General features: G+C 45.8%; 1 protein-coding gene across 1 annotated transcript in view; it reads right to left on the reverse strand.

The window, feature by feature from the left end:
* LOC140364906 (uncharacterized) overlaps window positions 1–15868 on the reverse strand; it is a 65017-nt gene that overhangs the window by 3503 nt on the left and 45646 nt on the right. The window contains exons 4-7 of the mRNA XM_072451287.1: window positions 6334–6402; window positions 4714–4946; window positions 4357–4618; window positions 194–2127 (exon numbers count right to left, since the gene is read on the reverse strand). Coding sequence (XP_072307388.1) covers window positions 194–2127; window positions 4357–4618; window positions 4714–4946; window positions 6334–6402 — 2498 coding nt within the window. The remainder of the gene's footprint in view (window positions 1–193; window positions 2128–4356; window positions 4619–4713; window positions 4947–6333; window positions 6403–15868) is intronic.

A 15868-nucleotide genomic window follows, 5' to 3' on the forward strand; every position in this document is an offset into this window, starting at 1 on the left:
CCTCCACCTGAACTTTAGCGTCCCTCTCTTCCTCCACCTGAACTTTAGCGTCTCTCTCTTCCTCCACCTGAACTTTAGCGTCCCTCTCTTCCTCCACCTGAACTTTAGCGTCCCTCTCTTCCTCCACCTGAACTTTAGCGTCCCTCTCTTCCTCCACCTGAACTTTAGCGTCACTCTCTTCCTCCACCTGAACTTTAGCGTCTCTCTCTTCCTCCACCTGAACTTTAGCGTCTCTCTCTTCCTCCACCTGAACTTTAGCGTCCCTCTCTTCCTCCACCTGAACTTTAGCGTCTCTCTCTTCCTCCACCTGAACTTTAGCGTCCCTCTCTTCCTCCACCTGAACTTTAGCGTCCCTCTCTTCCTCCACCTGAACTTTAGCGTCTCTCTCTTCCTCCACCTGAACTTTAGCGTCCCTCTCTTCCTCCACCTGAACTTTAGCGTCTCTCTCTTCCTCCACCTGAACTTTAGCGTCCCTCTCTTCCTCCACCTGAACTTTAGCGTCACTCTCTTCCTCCACCTGAACTTTAGCGTCCCTCTCTTCCTCCACCTGAACTTTAGCGTCTCTCTCTTCCTCCACCTGAACTTTAGCGTCCCTCTCTTCCTCCACCTGAACTTTAGCGTCTCTCTCTTCCTCCACCTGAACTTTAGCGTCCCTCTCTTCCTCCACCTGAACTTTAGCGTCCCTCTCTTCCTCCACCTGAACTTTAGCGTCCCTCTCTTCCTCCACCTGAACTTTAGCGTCTCTCTCTTCCTCCACCTGAACTTTAGCGTCCCTCTCTTCCTCCACCTGAACTTTAGCGTCTCTCTCTTCCTCCACCTGAACTTTAGCGTCCCTCTCTTCCTCCACCTGAACTTTAGCGTCTCTCTCTTCCTCCACCTGAACTTTAGCGTCTCTCTCTTCCTCCACCTGAACTTTAGCGTCCCTCTCTTCCTCCACCTGAACTTTAGCGTCCCTCTCTTCCTCCACCTGAACTTTAGCGTCTCTCTCTTCCTCCACCTGAACTTTAGCGTCCCTCTCTTCCTCCACCTGAACTTTAGCGTCTCTCTCTTCCTCCACCTGAACTTTAGCGTCCCTCTCTTCCTCCACCTGAACTTTAGCGTCTCTCTCTTCCTCCACCTGAACTTTAGCGTCTCTCTCTTCCTCCACCTGAACTTTAGCGTCCCTCTCTTCCTCTACCTGAACTTTAGCGTCCCTCTCTTCCTCCACCTGAACTTTAGCGTCCCTCTCTTCCTCCACCTTTGACAAACGTTCTTCCTCGGATTTCTCGCGTTCAAATCCCTCGAAGTCTTTACCTTTTTTCTCCTCCGTCTTCTTCTGTCGCTCGTCTTTTACGTCTAGTTCTTCCTCCTTTTTTACCTTCCATTTTTCAGCACCAAACTCAACGGCATTTTCAGAGTTTACATTTTTTTTGGTCCTTTGCTCCATCTTTATTTCCTCTTTAGCCGAAGCGTCTTCCTTCTCTTCTCGTTTAGGTCCAAATTGAACCATTTTCTCTGGTTTCTTTTGCTCTAGTTTGTGTTTTATTTGAGACGCTCGTTCCTTTTCACCCTTCTCCTTTCGCTCAGTCTCTCTCGACAGTCGTTTTTTTCGTTTCATTCGTTTGTTCTTTTCCTCCGCACGTTTCAATTCCACGATACGTTCTCTCTTCTTGACTTTCACCATCTCGACTTTAACCTTCCTTTCTTGCTTCAGTGGTTCAAGTTTTTCCTTTTGTTTTCCCAAATCTCTGGGCACTTTTCTGGCCTTCTCCTTTTCTCTTGTGACCTCCTTTTGTCCGATGCGTTCCACCTTTCCTCCCTCTTCTGTCGTCTGATTATCGCGGCGCTCGTTTCCGGTTTGTTGAGTTCGTGGTTGGTTTTCCCCTCGTCCCTCACACACTTCCACCATTTCCTGGTTAGCGGTTTGTTCCGTCGCTCTCTCCCTCTTTTCCTCCTCTTCTTCCTCCTTCAGCGCTTCTCTAAACGCCGTCAGGAGGATCTGACTGAGTCGTTTGGCTTCCATCGCGCGGTGAAGATCGCGGACTTCCTGTTTCAGCGCCGATCGCAGTCTCACGCCGCGAAGGGAGCGCTCTGAAGTCACAGAACAACCTTTAGGACTTTGAAATGTGTCGAGGGTTTGAGTTTGTGCCGTTGTTAATGACCAGATGCACATGACAAGGGTTTAGTCCCGGTTTATAGTTAGTTGTTTTACATGTAATTGGTTTATGCACGATCAAAGGCCGCGTGCAGATCGTGGCACAGCTTGTAACACCGTTAGTACTTGTAAATGTGTTGTTTATCCAACCCAAAGGCCACAGAAAACCTGGCTCTCAGACTCTTTTTACCTGTGGCGTTTCTCCCTCGTCGCAGCTCGTCTGACACAACAGACAAAAGCAGAAGAGGCGTGAGGGCGTGGTCGCAAAAACATGACACTTTCTTTGTGTTTAACGTCTTTTGTCACGACGAGACCCCGCCCAAAGTCACGGCAGAAAACACAGACTCGGACACAAAAACTGAAGCAAAGAAGATGCATTTTACACCAGACGTTTGTACAATGGTTCTACCTCAGGAGTGAGACCAGGTTTGGACCGGTCCAGATGTTCTCAGGAGTGAGACCAGGTTTGGACCGGTCCAGATGTTCTCAGGAGTGAGACCAGGTTTGGACCGGTCCAGATGTTCTCAGGAGTGAGACCAGGTTTGGACCGGTCCAGATGTTCTCAGGAGTGAGACCAGGTTTGGACCGGTCCAGATGTTCTCAGGAGTGAGACCAGGTTTGGACCGGTCCAGATGTTCTCAGGAGTGAGACCAGGTTTGGACCGGTCCAGATGTTCTCAGGAGGTTCAGAATCTGCTCCAAAACCTGGTTCAGTCCCACTTTTTCATCCTGGTTCAATCTGCTCTTCCCACATGTGACGCCGTGTTTCCACTGATGCCAACTTATATGTGGAGCCTTAGCAACACAAAGCTAGCAAAGCACATTAGCAACAGCCGTTTCCTGTTTATGGCACTCGCTTTGTCAAGAGCCATAATCTGATATTTCCAGCTCATAAAGCGTCTGACATGATCCAAAGCCAAAGACATAAAGAGAGGTTCAAACTGTAGTGTAGAGGCTTTGAGAAGTCAAAGACATGAGGCAAAACTGTTCCTGTCCACACTAGCTTTAGCCACGCCCCTCACACACACTAGCTTTAGACACGCCCCTCACACACACTAGCTTTAGACACGCCCCTCACACACACTAGCTTTAGCCACGCCCCTCACACACACTAGCTTTAGACACGCCCCTCACACACACTAGCTTTAGACACGCCCCTCACACACACTAGCTTTAGCCACGCCCCTCACACACACTAGCTTTAGCCACGCCCCTCACACACACTAGCTTTAGTCACGCCCCTCACACACACTAGCTTTAGCCACGCCCCTTACATACACTAGCTTTAGCCACGCCCCTCACACACACTAGCTTTAGACACGCCCCTCACACACACTAGCTTTAGACACGCCCCTCACACACACTAGCTTTAGACACGCCCCTCACACACACTAGCTTTAGCCACGCCCCTCACACACACTAGCTTTAGACACGCCCCTCACACACACTAGCTTTAGCCACGCCCCTCACACACACTAGCTTTAGCCACGCCCCTCACACACACTAGCTTTAGCCACGCCCCTCACACACACACTAGCTTTAGCCACGCCCCTCACACCCACTAGCTTTAGCCACGCCCCTCACACACGCTAGCTTTAGCCACGCCCCTCACACACGCTAGCTTTAGCCACGCCCCTCACACACGCTAGCTTTAGCCACGCCCCTCACACACGCTAGCTTTAGCCACGCCCCTCACACATACTAGCTTTAGCCACGCCCCTCACACATACTAGCTTTAGCCACGCCCCTCACACAATACCTTTAGCCACGCCCCTCACACCACTAGCTTTAGCCACGCCCCTCACACCACTAGCTTTAGCCACGCCCCTCACACACACTAGCTTTAGACACGCCCCTCACACACACTAGCTTTAGACACGCCCCTCACACACACTAGCTTTAGCCACGCCCCTCACACATACTAGCTTTAGCCACGCCCCTCACACCACTAGCTTTAGCCACGCCCCTCACACCACTAGCTTTAGCCACGCCCCTCACACCACTAGCTTTAGCCACGCCCCTCACACATACTAGCTTTAGCCACGCCCCTCACACCACTAGCTTTAGCCACGCCCCTCACACATACTAGCTTTAGCCACGCCCCTCACACCACTAGCTTTAGCCACGCCCCTCACACTCACACACTGGAATGACTAAACGATTGTTTGTGACTCGCTCAGATGACCTCAGGGTTAGAAAGTGTCTGGATGTTCCAAGACAAACAGGGATAAGAGCCAGTCAAAACATGGTTCGGTCCCGGGCTCGGTCCCGGGCTCGGTCCCGGGTTCGGTCCCGGGTTCGGTCCCGGGTTCGGTTCGGTCCCGGGCTCGGTCCCGGGCTCGGTCCCGGGTTCGGTCCCGGGCGCGGTCCCGGGTTCGGTCCCGGGCTCGGTCCCGGGTTCGGTTCGGTCCCGGGCTCGGTCCCGGGTTCGGTCCCGGGCGCGGTCCCGGGCTCGGTACTGGTTTAAGTTCGTACTCTCGTTCGTCTGGTTTGTTTCTCGAGGTTAAAATGTTCACAAAGTAAAAGCGAAACATAAAAAGAGCTGAATAATAATGTCTCTTTTCTTCTGTTGGTTGCTTAATTGTCCTGCTCTCCTGTGATTGGTCCTTGCTCCGCCTGCTCTGCACTGATTGGCTCCTGGTCGTCTGATACATGTCGGTCTTTTCCCTGGGTTTTAACGTCTGGCGCCGTCACTACGTCAAACAGGAAGCTGAAGAACCCGAACAGCCAATCAGAGCCTTCGTCCGACAAAACGCTTATCACCTCCTCCAATGACGACTCTGCATTTTCTGCACCGGCATCTTTGTTCAGGCCTAACGCAGGAGACGAGGAAGGAGGTGAAAAAGGAGGTGAGGAAGGAAACAAGGGAAGGAGACAAGGGAAGGAGGCAAGGGAAGGAGACAAGGGGGAGAAGAGAGGTGGCAAGGAAGTGGAAGGAGGAAGAGGATGTGGAAGGAGGATGTGGAAGGAGGAAGAGGATGTGGAAGAAGGAAGAGGAAAGAGGAAGTGGAAGGAGGAAGAGGATGTGGAAAGAGTAAGAGGAAGGAGGAAGAGGATGTGGAAAGAGGAAGAGGATGTGGAAGGAGGAAGAGGATGTGGAAGGAGGAAGAGGAAGGAGAAAGTGGAAGGAGGAAGAGGAAGTGGAAGGAGGAAGTGGAAGGAGGAAGAGGATGTGGAAAGAGTAAGAGGAAGGAGGAAGAGGATGTGGAAGGAGGAAGAGGATGTGGAAGGAGGAAGAGGAAGGAGGAAGTGGAAGGAGAAAGTGGAAGGGGAAAGAGGATGTGGAAGGAGGAAGAGGAAGTGGAAGGAGGAAGAGGATGTGGAAGGAGGAAGAGGAAGGAGGACATGGAAGCAGGAAGAGGAAGGAAGAAGTGGAAGGAGAAAGTGGAAGCAGGAAGAGGAAGGAAGAAGTGGAAGGAGTAGGAGGAAGTGGAAGGAGGAAGTGGAAGGAGGAAGTGGAAGGACGAAGTGTTGTGGTGTAAAACAAAGTATAAAATATAAAAGATGAAAAATGGTTTAAAAAATAAACAAATGGAGAAAGAGAAAAGAGTGAGTCATGACTAAATACAAGCGTCACTTCCTGTCTCACCATCCTCACGTCCTGTCTCACCATCCTCACTTCCTGTCTCACCATCCTCACGTCCTGTCTCACCATCCTCACTTCCTGTCTCACCGTCCTCACTTCCTGTCTCACCGTCCTCACTTCCTGTCTCACCGTCCTCACTTCCTGTCTCACCGTCCTCACTTCCTGTCTCACCGTCCTCACTTCCTGTCTCACCATCCTCACTTCCTGTCTCACCATCCTCACTTCCTGTCTCACCGTCCTCACTTCCTGTCTCACCATCCTCACTTCCTGTCTCACCGTCCTCACTTCCTGTCTCACCATCCTCACTTCCTGTCTCACCGTCCTCACTTCCTGTCTCACCATCCTCACTTCCTGCCTCTTAAATTTGATTTGATTTACCAACCTTTTTTTCCTTAAAAATTCCCCAGAGTGCTTTTTATTTCATTCACGTGTTTTTGGCGCCTCGGCCCCGCCTCGGCCGCGCCCCGGCCCCGCCTCCGCCCCCGCCTCCGCCCGCCTCCGCCTCGGCCCCGCCCATCCTCTACATCACATGTTCCTCCAGATAAACCTCTGACTGTGTAAACACCACGTTAAACCCAAAGAAAAACTGTTTTAAAGTTAAAGAAAAAACTTACCGAGCAAAACTTTAGCGTCGTCCAAGTCGAAGTCTCCGTCTCCATCAGAGTCGTACTGCGAGAGTTTCCCTGGAAACCAGTTCATCTGTAATTAAACCAGGTCTAAACCAGGACTAAACCAGGTTTAAACCAGGTTTAAACCAGGAATAAACCAGGTTTAAACCAGGTTTAAACCAGGAATAAACCAGGTTTAAACCAGGACTAAACCAGGTTTAAACCAGGACTAAACCAGGAATAAACCAGGTTTAAACCAGGTCTAAACCAGGACTAAACCAGGTTTAAACCAGGTTTAAACCAGGAATAAACCAGGTTTAAACCAGGTTTAAACCAGGAATAAACCAGGTTTAAACCAGGACTAAACCAGGTTTAAACCAGGACTAAACCAGGAATAAACCAGGTTTAAACCAGGTCTAAACCAGGACTAAACCAGGTCTAAACCAGGACTAAACCAGGAATAAACCAGGTTTAAACCAGGTCTAAACCAGGACTAAACCAGGTCTAAACCAGGACTAAACCAGGAATAAACCAGGTTTAAACCAGGACTAAACCAGGTTTAAACCAGGTCTAAATCAGGACTAAACCAGGTCTAAATCAGGACTAAACCAGGACTAAACCAGGTCTAAACCAGGACTAAACCAGGTCTAAACCAGGTCTAAACCAGGACTAAACCAGGACTAAACCAGGTCTAAACCAGGAATAAACCAGGACTAAACCAGGACTAAACCAGGTCTAAACCAGGAATAAACCAGGACTAAACCAGGTTTAAACCAGGTCTAAACCAGGACTAAACCAGGACTAAACCAGGTCTAAACCAGGAATAAACCAGGACTAAACCAGGTTTAAACCAGGACTAAACCAGGAATAAACCAGGACTAAACCAGGACTAAACCAGGACTAAACCAGGATTAAACCAGGACTAAACCAGGTCTAAACCAGGATTAAACCAGGTTTAAACCAGGACTAAACCAGGTTTAAACCAGGACTAAACCAGGACTAAACCAGGACTAAACCAGGTCCAAACCAGGATTAAACCAGGTTTAAACCAGGACTAAACCAGGTCTAAACCAGGATTAAACCAGGTTTAAACCAGGACTAAACCAGGAATAAACCAGGTTTAAACCAGGACTAAACCAAGACTAAACCAGGACTAAACCAGGTTTAAACCAGGACTAAACCAGGTTTAAACCAGGACTAAACCAGGAATAAACCAGGACTAAACCAGGACTAAACCAGGTTTAAACCAGGACTAAACCAGGTCTAAACCAGGTCTAAACCAGGTCTAAACCAGGATTAAACCAGGTTTAAACCAGGACTAAACCAGGAATAAACCAGGTTTAAACCAGGACTAAACCAAGACTAAACCAGGACTAAACCAGGTTTAAACCAGGACTAAACCAGGTTTAAACCAGGACTAAACCAGGAATAAACCAGGACTAAACCAGGACTAAACCAGGTTTAAACCAGGACTAAACCAGGACTAAACCAGGTTTAAACCAGGACTAAACCAGGACTAAACCAGGACTAAACCAGGTCTAAACCAGGACTAAACCAGGAATAAACCAGGTCTAAACCAGGACTAAACCAGGAATAAACCAGGTCTAAACCAGGACTAAACCAGGTTTAAACCAGGACTAAACCAGGAATAAACCAGGTTTAAACCAGGTCTAAACCAGGACTAAACCAGGTCTAAACCAGGACTAAACCAGGAATAAACCAGGTTTAAACCAGGTCTAAACCAGGACTAAACCAGGTCTAAACCAGGACTAAACCAGGAATAAACCAGGTTTAAACCAGGACTAAACCAGGTTTAAACCAGGTCTAAATCAGGACTAAACCAGGTCTAAATCAGGACTAAACCAGGACTAAACCAGGTCTAAACCAGGACTAAACCAGGTCTAAACCAGGTTTAAACCAGGTCTAAACCAGGACTAAACCAGGACTAAACCAGGTCTAAACCAGGAATAAACCAGGACTAAACCAGGACTAAACCAGGTCTAAACCAGGAATAAACCAGGACTAAACCAGGTTTAAACCAGGTCTAAACCAGGACTAAACCAGGACTAAACCAGGTCTAAACCAGGAATAAACCAGGTTTAAACCAGGACTAAACCAGGAATAAACCAGGACTAAACCAGGACTAAACCAGGACTAAACCAGGATTAAACCAGGACTAAACCAGGTCTAAACCAGGATTAAACCAGGTTTAAACCAGGACTAAACCAGGTTTAAACCAGGACTAAACCAGGACTAAACCAGGACTAAACCAGGACTAAACCAGGTCCAAACCAGGATTAAACCAGGTTTAAACCAGGACTAAACCAGGTTTAAACCAGGACTAAACCAGGAATAAACCAGGTTTAAACCAGGACTAAACCAAGACTAAACCAGGACTAAACCAGGTTTAAACCAGGACTAAACCAGGTTTAAACCAGGACTAAACCAGGAATAAACCAGGACTAAACCAGGACTAAACCAGGTTTAAACCAGGACTAAACCAGGTCTAAACCAGGTCTAAACCAGGATTAAACCAGGTTTAAACCAGGTCTAAACCAGGACTAAACCAGGACTAAACCAGGACTAAACCAGGACTAAACCAGGTCTAAACCAGGACTAAACCAGGTCTAAACCAGGACTAAACCAGGTCTAAACCAGGACTAAACCAGGTCTAAACCAGGACTAAACCAGAATAAACCAGGTTTAAACCAGGACTAAACCAAGACTAAACCAGGACTAAACCAGGTTTAAACCAGGATTAAACCAGGTTTAAACCAGGACTAAACCAGGTTTAAACCAGGACTAAACCAGGACTAAACCAGGACTAAACCAGGACTAAACCAGGTCTAAACCAGGATTAAACCAGGTTTAAACCAGAACTAAACCAGGTTTAAACCAGGACTAAACCAGGACTAAACCAGGACTAAACCAGGTCTAAACCAGGTTTAAACCAGGACTAAACCAGGTTTAAACCAGGACTAAACCAGGTTCAAACCAGGACTAAACCAGGTTTAAACCAGGACTAAACCAGGTTTAAACCAGGACTAAACCAGGAATAAACCAGGTTTAAACCAGGACTAAACCAAGACTAAACCAGGACTAAACCAGGTTTAAACCAGGACTAAACCAGGACTAAACCAGGTTTAAACCAGGTCTAAACCAGGACTAAACCAGGACTAAACCAGGTCTAAACCAGGACTAAACCAGGTTTAAACCAGGACTAAACCAGGAATAAACCAGGACTAAACCAGGACTAAACCAGGACTAAACCAGGTTTAAACCAGGATTAAACCAGGTTTAAACCAGGACTAAACCAGGTTTGAACCAGGACTAAACCAGGACTAAACCAGGACTAAACCAGGTCTAAACCAGGATTAAACCAGGTTTAAACCAGGACTAAACCAGGTCTAAACCAGGACTAAAACAGGTCTAAACCAGGACTAAACCAGGTTTAAACCAGGACTAAACCAGGACTAAACCAGGACTAAACCAGGTTTAAACCAGGACTAAACCAGGTCTAAACCAGGATTAAACCAGGACTAAACCAGGACTAAACCAGGTTTAAACCAGGACTAAACCAGGACTAAACCAGGTTTAAACCAGGACTAAACCAGGAATAAACCAGGACTAAACCAGGACTAAACCAGGTCTAAACTAGGACTAAACCAGGTTTAAACCAGGACTAAACCAGGACTAAACCAGGTTTAAACCAGGACTAAACCAGGACTAAACCAGGTTTAAACCAGGACTAAACCAGGAATAAACCAGGACTAAACCAGGACTAAACCAGGTCTAAACTAGGACTAAACCAGGTTTAAACCAGGACTAAACCAGGAATAAACCAGGACTAAACCAGGACTAAACCAGGACTAAACCAGGTCTAAACCAGGACTAAACCAGGTTTAAACCAGGACTAAACCAGGAATAAACCAGGACTAAACCAGGATTAAACCAGGACTAAACCAGGACTAAACCAGGTTTAAACCAGGACTAAACCAGGTATAAACCAGGACTAAACCAGGACTAAACCAGGACTAAACCAGGACTAAACCAGGACTAAACCAGGACTAAACCAGGTCTAAACCAGGACTAAACCAGGACTAAACCAGGACTAAACCAGGAATAAACCAGGACTAAACCAGGACTAAACCAGGTTTAAACCAGGACTAAACCAGGACTAAACCAGGACTAAACCAGGTCTAAACCAGGACTAAACCAGGACTAAACCAGGACTAAACCAGGTCTAAACCAGGACTAAACCAGGACTAAACCAGGTTTAAACCAGGACTAAACCAGGTTTAAACCAGGACTAAACCAGGAATAAACCAGGACTAAACCAGGACTAAACCAGGACTAAACCAGGACTAAACCAGGTTTAAACCAGGACTAAACCAGGACTAAACCAGGACTAAACCAGGTCTAAACCAGGTTTAAACCAGGACTAAACCAGGACTAAACCAGGACTAAACCAGGACTAAACCAGGTTTAAACCAGGACTAAACCAGGTTTAAACCAGGACTAAACCAGGAATAAACCAGGACTAAACCAGGTCTAAACCAGGTCTAAACCAGGATTAAACCAGGTTTAAACCAGGACTAAACCAGGTTTAAACCAGGACTAAACCAGGACTAAACCAGGACTAAACCAGGTCCAAACCAGGATTAAACCAGGTTTAAACCAGGACTAAACCAGGTTTAAACCAGGACTAAACCAGGAATAAACCAGGTTTAAACCAGGACTAAACCAAGACTAAACCAGGACTAAACCAGGTTTAAACCAGGACTAAACCAGGTTTAAACCAGGACTAAACCAGGAATAAACCAGGAATAAACCAGGACTAAACCAGGACTAAACCAGGTTTAAACCAGGACTAAACCAGGTCTAAACCAGGTCTAAACCAGGTCTAAACCAGGATTAAACCAGGTTTAAACCAGGTCTAAACCAGGACTAAACCAGGACTAAACCAGGACTAAACCAGGACTAAACCAGGTCTAAACCAGGACTAAACCAGGTCTAAACCAGGACTAAACCAGGTTTAAACCAGGATTAAACCAGGTTTAAACCAGGACTAAACCAAGACTAAACCAGGACTAAACCAGGTTTAAACCAGGATTAAACCAGGTTTAAACCAGGACTAAACCAGGTTTAAACCAGGACTAAACCAGGACTAAACCAGGACTAAACCAGGACTAAACCAGGTCTAAACCAGGATTAAACCAGGTTTAAACCAGGACTAAACCAGGTTTAAACCAGGACTAAACCAGGACTAAACCAGGACTAAACCAGGTCTAAACCAGGATTAAACCAGGACTAAACCAGGTCTAAACCAGGATTAAACCAGGATTAAACCAGGTTTAAACCAGGACTAAACCAGGTTTAAACCAGGACTAAACCAGGTTTAAACCAGGACTAAACCAGGAATAAACCAGGTTTAAACCAGGACTAAACCAAGACTAAACCAGGACTAAACCAGGTTCAAACCAGGACTAAACCAGGTTTAAACCAGGACTAAACCAGGTTTAAACCAGGACTAAACCAGGAATAAACCAGGTTTAAACCAGGACTAAACCAAGACTAAACCAGGACTAAACCAGGTTTAAACCAGGACTAAACCAGGACTAAACCAGGTTTAAACCAGGTCTAAACCAGGACTAAACCAGGACTAAACCAGGTCTAAACCAGGACTAAACCAGGTTTAAACCAGGACTAAACCAGGAATAAACCAGGACTAAACCAGGACTAAACCAGGACTAAACCAGGTTTAAACCAGGATTAAACCAGGTTTAAACCAGGACTAAACCAGGTTTGAACCAGGACTAAACCAGGACTAAACCAGGACTAAACCAGGTCTAAACCAGGATTAAACCAGGTTTAAACCAGGACTAAACCAGGTCTAAACCAGGACTAAAACAGGTCTAAACCAGGACTAAACCAGGTTTAAACCAGGACTAAACCAGGACTAAACCAGGACTAAACCAGGTTTAAACCAGGACTAAACCAGGTCTAAACCAGGATTAAACCAGGACTAAACCAGGACTAAACCAGGTTTAAACCAGGACTAAACCAGGACTAAACCAGGTTTAAACCAGGACTAAACCAGGAATAAACCAGGACTAAACCAGGACTAAACCAGGTCTAAACTAGGACTAAACCAGGTTTAAACCAGGACTAAACCAGGACTAAACCAGGTTTAAACCAGGACTAAACCAGGACTAAACCAGGTTTAAACCAGGACTAAACCAGGAATAAACCAGGACTAAACCAGGACTAAACCAGGTCTAAACTAGGACTAAACCAGGTTTAAACCAGGACTAAACCAGGAATAAACCAGGACTAAACCAGGACTAAACCAGGACTAAACCAGGTCTAAACCAGGACTAAACCAGGTTTAAACCAGGACTAAACCAGGAATAAACCAGGACTAAACCAGGATTAAACCAGGACTAAACCAGGACTAAACCAGGACTAAACCAGGACTAAACCAGGACTAAACCAGGTTTAAACCAGGACTAAACCAGGACTAAACCAGGACTAAACCAGGTCTAAACCAGGACTAAACCAGGACTAAACCAGGTTTAAACCAGGACTAAACCAGGAATAAACCAGGACTAAACCAGGACTAAACCAGGTTTAAACCAGGACTAAACCAGGACTAAACCAGGACTAAACCAGGTCTAAACCAGGACTAAACCAGGACTAAACCAGGTTTAAACCAGGACTAAACCAGGTTTAAACCAGGACTAAACCAGGAATAAACCAGGACTAAACCAGGACTAAACCAGGACTAAACCAGGTCTAAACCAGGATTAAACCAGGACTAAACCAGGACTAAACCAGGTTTAAACCAGGACTAAACCAGGTTTAAACCAGGACTAAACCAGGTTTAAACCAGGACTAAACCAGGACTAAACCAGGACTAAACCAGGTCTAAACCAGGTTTAAACCAGGACTAAACCAGGACTAAACCAGGACTAAACCAGGTCTAAACCAGGATTAAACCAGGTTTAAACCAGGACTAAACCAGGTTTAAACCAGGACTAAACCAGGTTTAAACCAGGACTAAACCAGGACTAAACCAGGTCTAAACCAGGATTAAACCAGGTTTAAACCAGGACTAAACCAGGTCTAAACCAGGACTAAACCAGGTCTAAACCAGGACTAAACCAGGTCTAAACCAGGATTAAACCAGGTTTAAACCAGGACTAAACCAGGAATAAACCAGGTTTAAACCAGGACTAAACCAGGTTTAAACCAGGACTAAACCAGGAATAAACCAGGACTAAACCAGGTCTAAACCAGGACTAAACCAGGTTTAAACCAGGACTAAACCAGGAATAAACCAGGTTTAAACCAGGACTAAACCAAGACTAAACCAGGACTAAACCAGGTTTAAACCAGGACTAAACCAGGTTTAAACCAGGACTAAACCAGGAATAAACCAGGTTTAAACCAGGACTAAACCAAGACTAAACCAGGACTAAACCAGGTTTAAACCAGGACTAAACCAGTTTTAAACCAGGACTAAACCAGGTTTAAACCAGGACTAAACCAGGAATAAACCAGGACTAAACCAGGATTAAACCAGGTTTAAACCAGGACTAAACCAGGTTTAAACCAGGACTAAACCAGGTTTAAACCAGGACTAAACCAGGAATAAACCAGGACTAAACCAGGATTAAACCAGGTTTAAACCAGGACTAAACCAGGACTAAACCAGGTTTAAACCAGGACTAAACCAGGTCTAAACCAGGAATAAACCAGGACTAAACCAGGACTAAACCAGGTCTAAACCAGGATTAAACCAGGTTTAAACCAGGAATAAACCAGGTCTAAACCAGGAATAAACCAGGACTAAACCAGGACTAAACCAGGTCTAAACCAGGATTAAACCAGGTTTAAACCAGGACTAAACCAGGTTTAAACCAGGACTAAACCAGGAATAAACCAGGTTTAAACCAGGACTAAACCAGGATTAAACCAGGACTAAACCAGGACTAAACCAGGACTAAACCAGGTTTAAACCAGGTCTAAACCAGGACTAAACCAGGACTAAACCAGGTCTAAACCAGGACTAAACCAGGACTAAACCAGGTTTAAACCAGGACTAAACCAGGTTTAAACCAGGACTAAACCAGGACTAAACCAGGACTAAACCAGGTCTAAACCAGGATTAAACCAGGTTTAAACCAGGACTAAACCAGGACTAAACCAGGACTAAACCAGGACTAAACCAGGACTAAACCAGGACTAAACCAGGTTTAAACCAGGATTAAACCAGGTTTAAACCAGGTCTAAACCAGGATTAAACCAGGTTTAAACCAGGACTAAACCAGGTTTAAACCAGGACTAAACCAGGTTTAAACCAGGACTAAACCAGGACTAAACCAGGACTAAACCAGGTTTAAACCAGGACTAAACCAGGACTAAACCAGGATTAAACCAGGTTTAAACCAGGTCTAAACCAGGATTAAACCAGGTTTAAACCAGGTCTAAACCAGGATTAAACCAGGTTTAAACCAGGACTAAACCAGGTTTAAACCAGGACTAAACCAGGTTTAAACCAGGACTAAATCAGGACTAAACCAGGACTAAACCAGGTTTAAACCAGGACTAAACCAGGTCTAAACCAGGATTAAACCAGGACTAAACCAGGTTTAAACCAGGACTAAACCAGGTCTAAACCAGGATTAAACCAGGACTAAACCAGGACTAAACCAGGTTTAAACCAGGACTAAACCAGGACTAAACCAGGTTTAAACCAGGACTAAACCAGGAATAAACCAGGACTAAACCAGGACTAAACCAGGTCTAAACTAGGACTAAACCAGGTTTAAACCAGGACTAAACCAGGACTAAACCAGGTTTAAACCAGGACTAAACCAGGACTAAACCAGGTTTAAACCAGGACTAAACCAGGAATAAACCAGGACTAAACCAGGACTAAACCAGGTCTAAACTAGGACTAAACCAGGTTTAAACCAGGACTAAACCAGGAATAAACCAGGACTAAACCAGGACTAAACCAGGACTAAACCAGGTCTAAACCAGGACTAAACCAGGTTTAAACCAGGACTAAACCAGGAATAAACCAGGACTAAACCAGGATTAAACCAGGACTAAACCAGGACTAAACCAGGACTAAACCAGGTTTAAACCAGGACTAAACCAGGTATAAACCAGGACTAAACCAGGACTAAACCAGGACTAAACCAGGTTTAAACCAGGACTAAACCAGGACTAAACCAGGACTAAACCAGGTCTAAACCAGGACTAAACCAGGACTAAACCAGGTTTAAACCAGGACTAAACCAGGAATAAACCAGGACTAAACCAGGACTAAACCAGGTTTAAACCAGGACTAAACCAGGACTAAACCAGGACTAAACCAGGTCTAAACCAGGACTAAACCAGGACTAAACCAGGTTTAAACCAGGACTAAACCAGGTTTAAACCAGGACTAAACCAGGAATAAACCAGGACTAAACCAGGACTAAACCAGGACTAAACCAGGTCTAAACCAGGATTAAACCAGGACTAAACC

Source organism: Eucyclogobius newberryi, unplaced genomic scaffold, assembly GCF_026437365.1.
Source record: "Eucyclogobius newberryi isolate DKJ021-1_F unplaced genomic scaffold, fEucNew1.0.hap1 SCAF_18, whole genome shotgun sequence".
Classification (NCBI taxonomy): domain Eukaryota; kingdom Metazoa; phylum Chordata; class Actinopteri; order Gobiiformes; family Gobiidae; genus Eucyclogobius; species Eucyclogobius newberryi.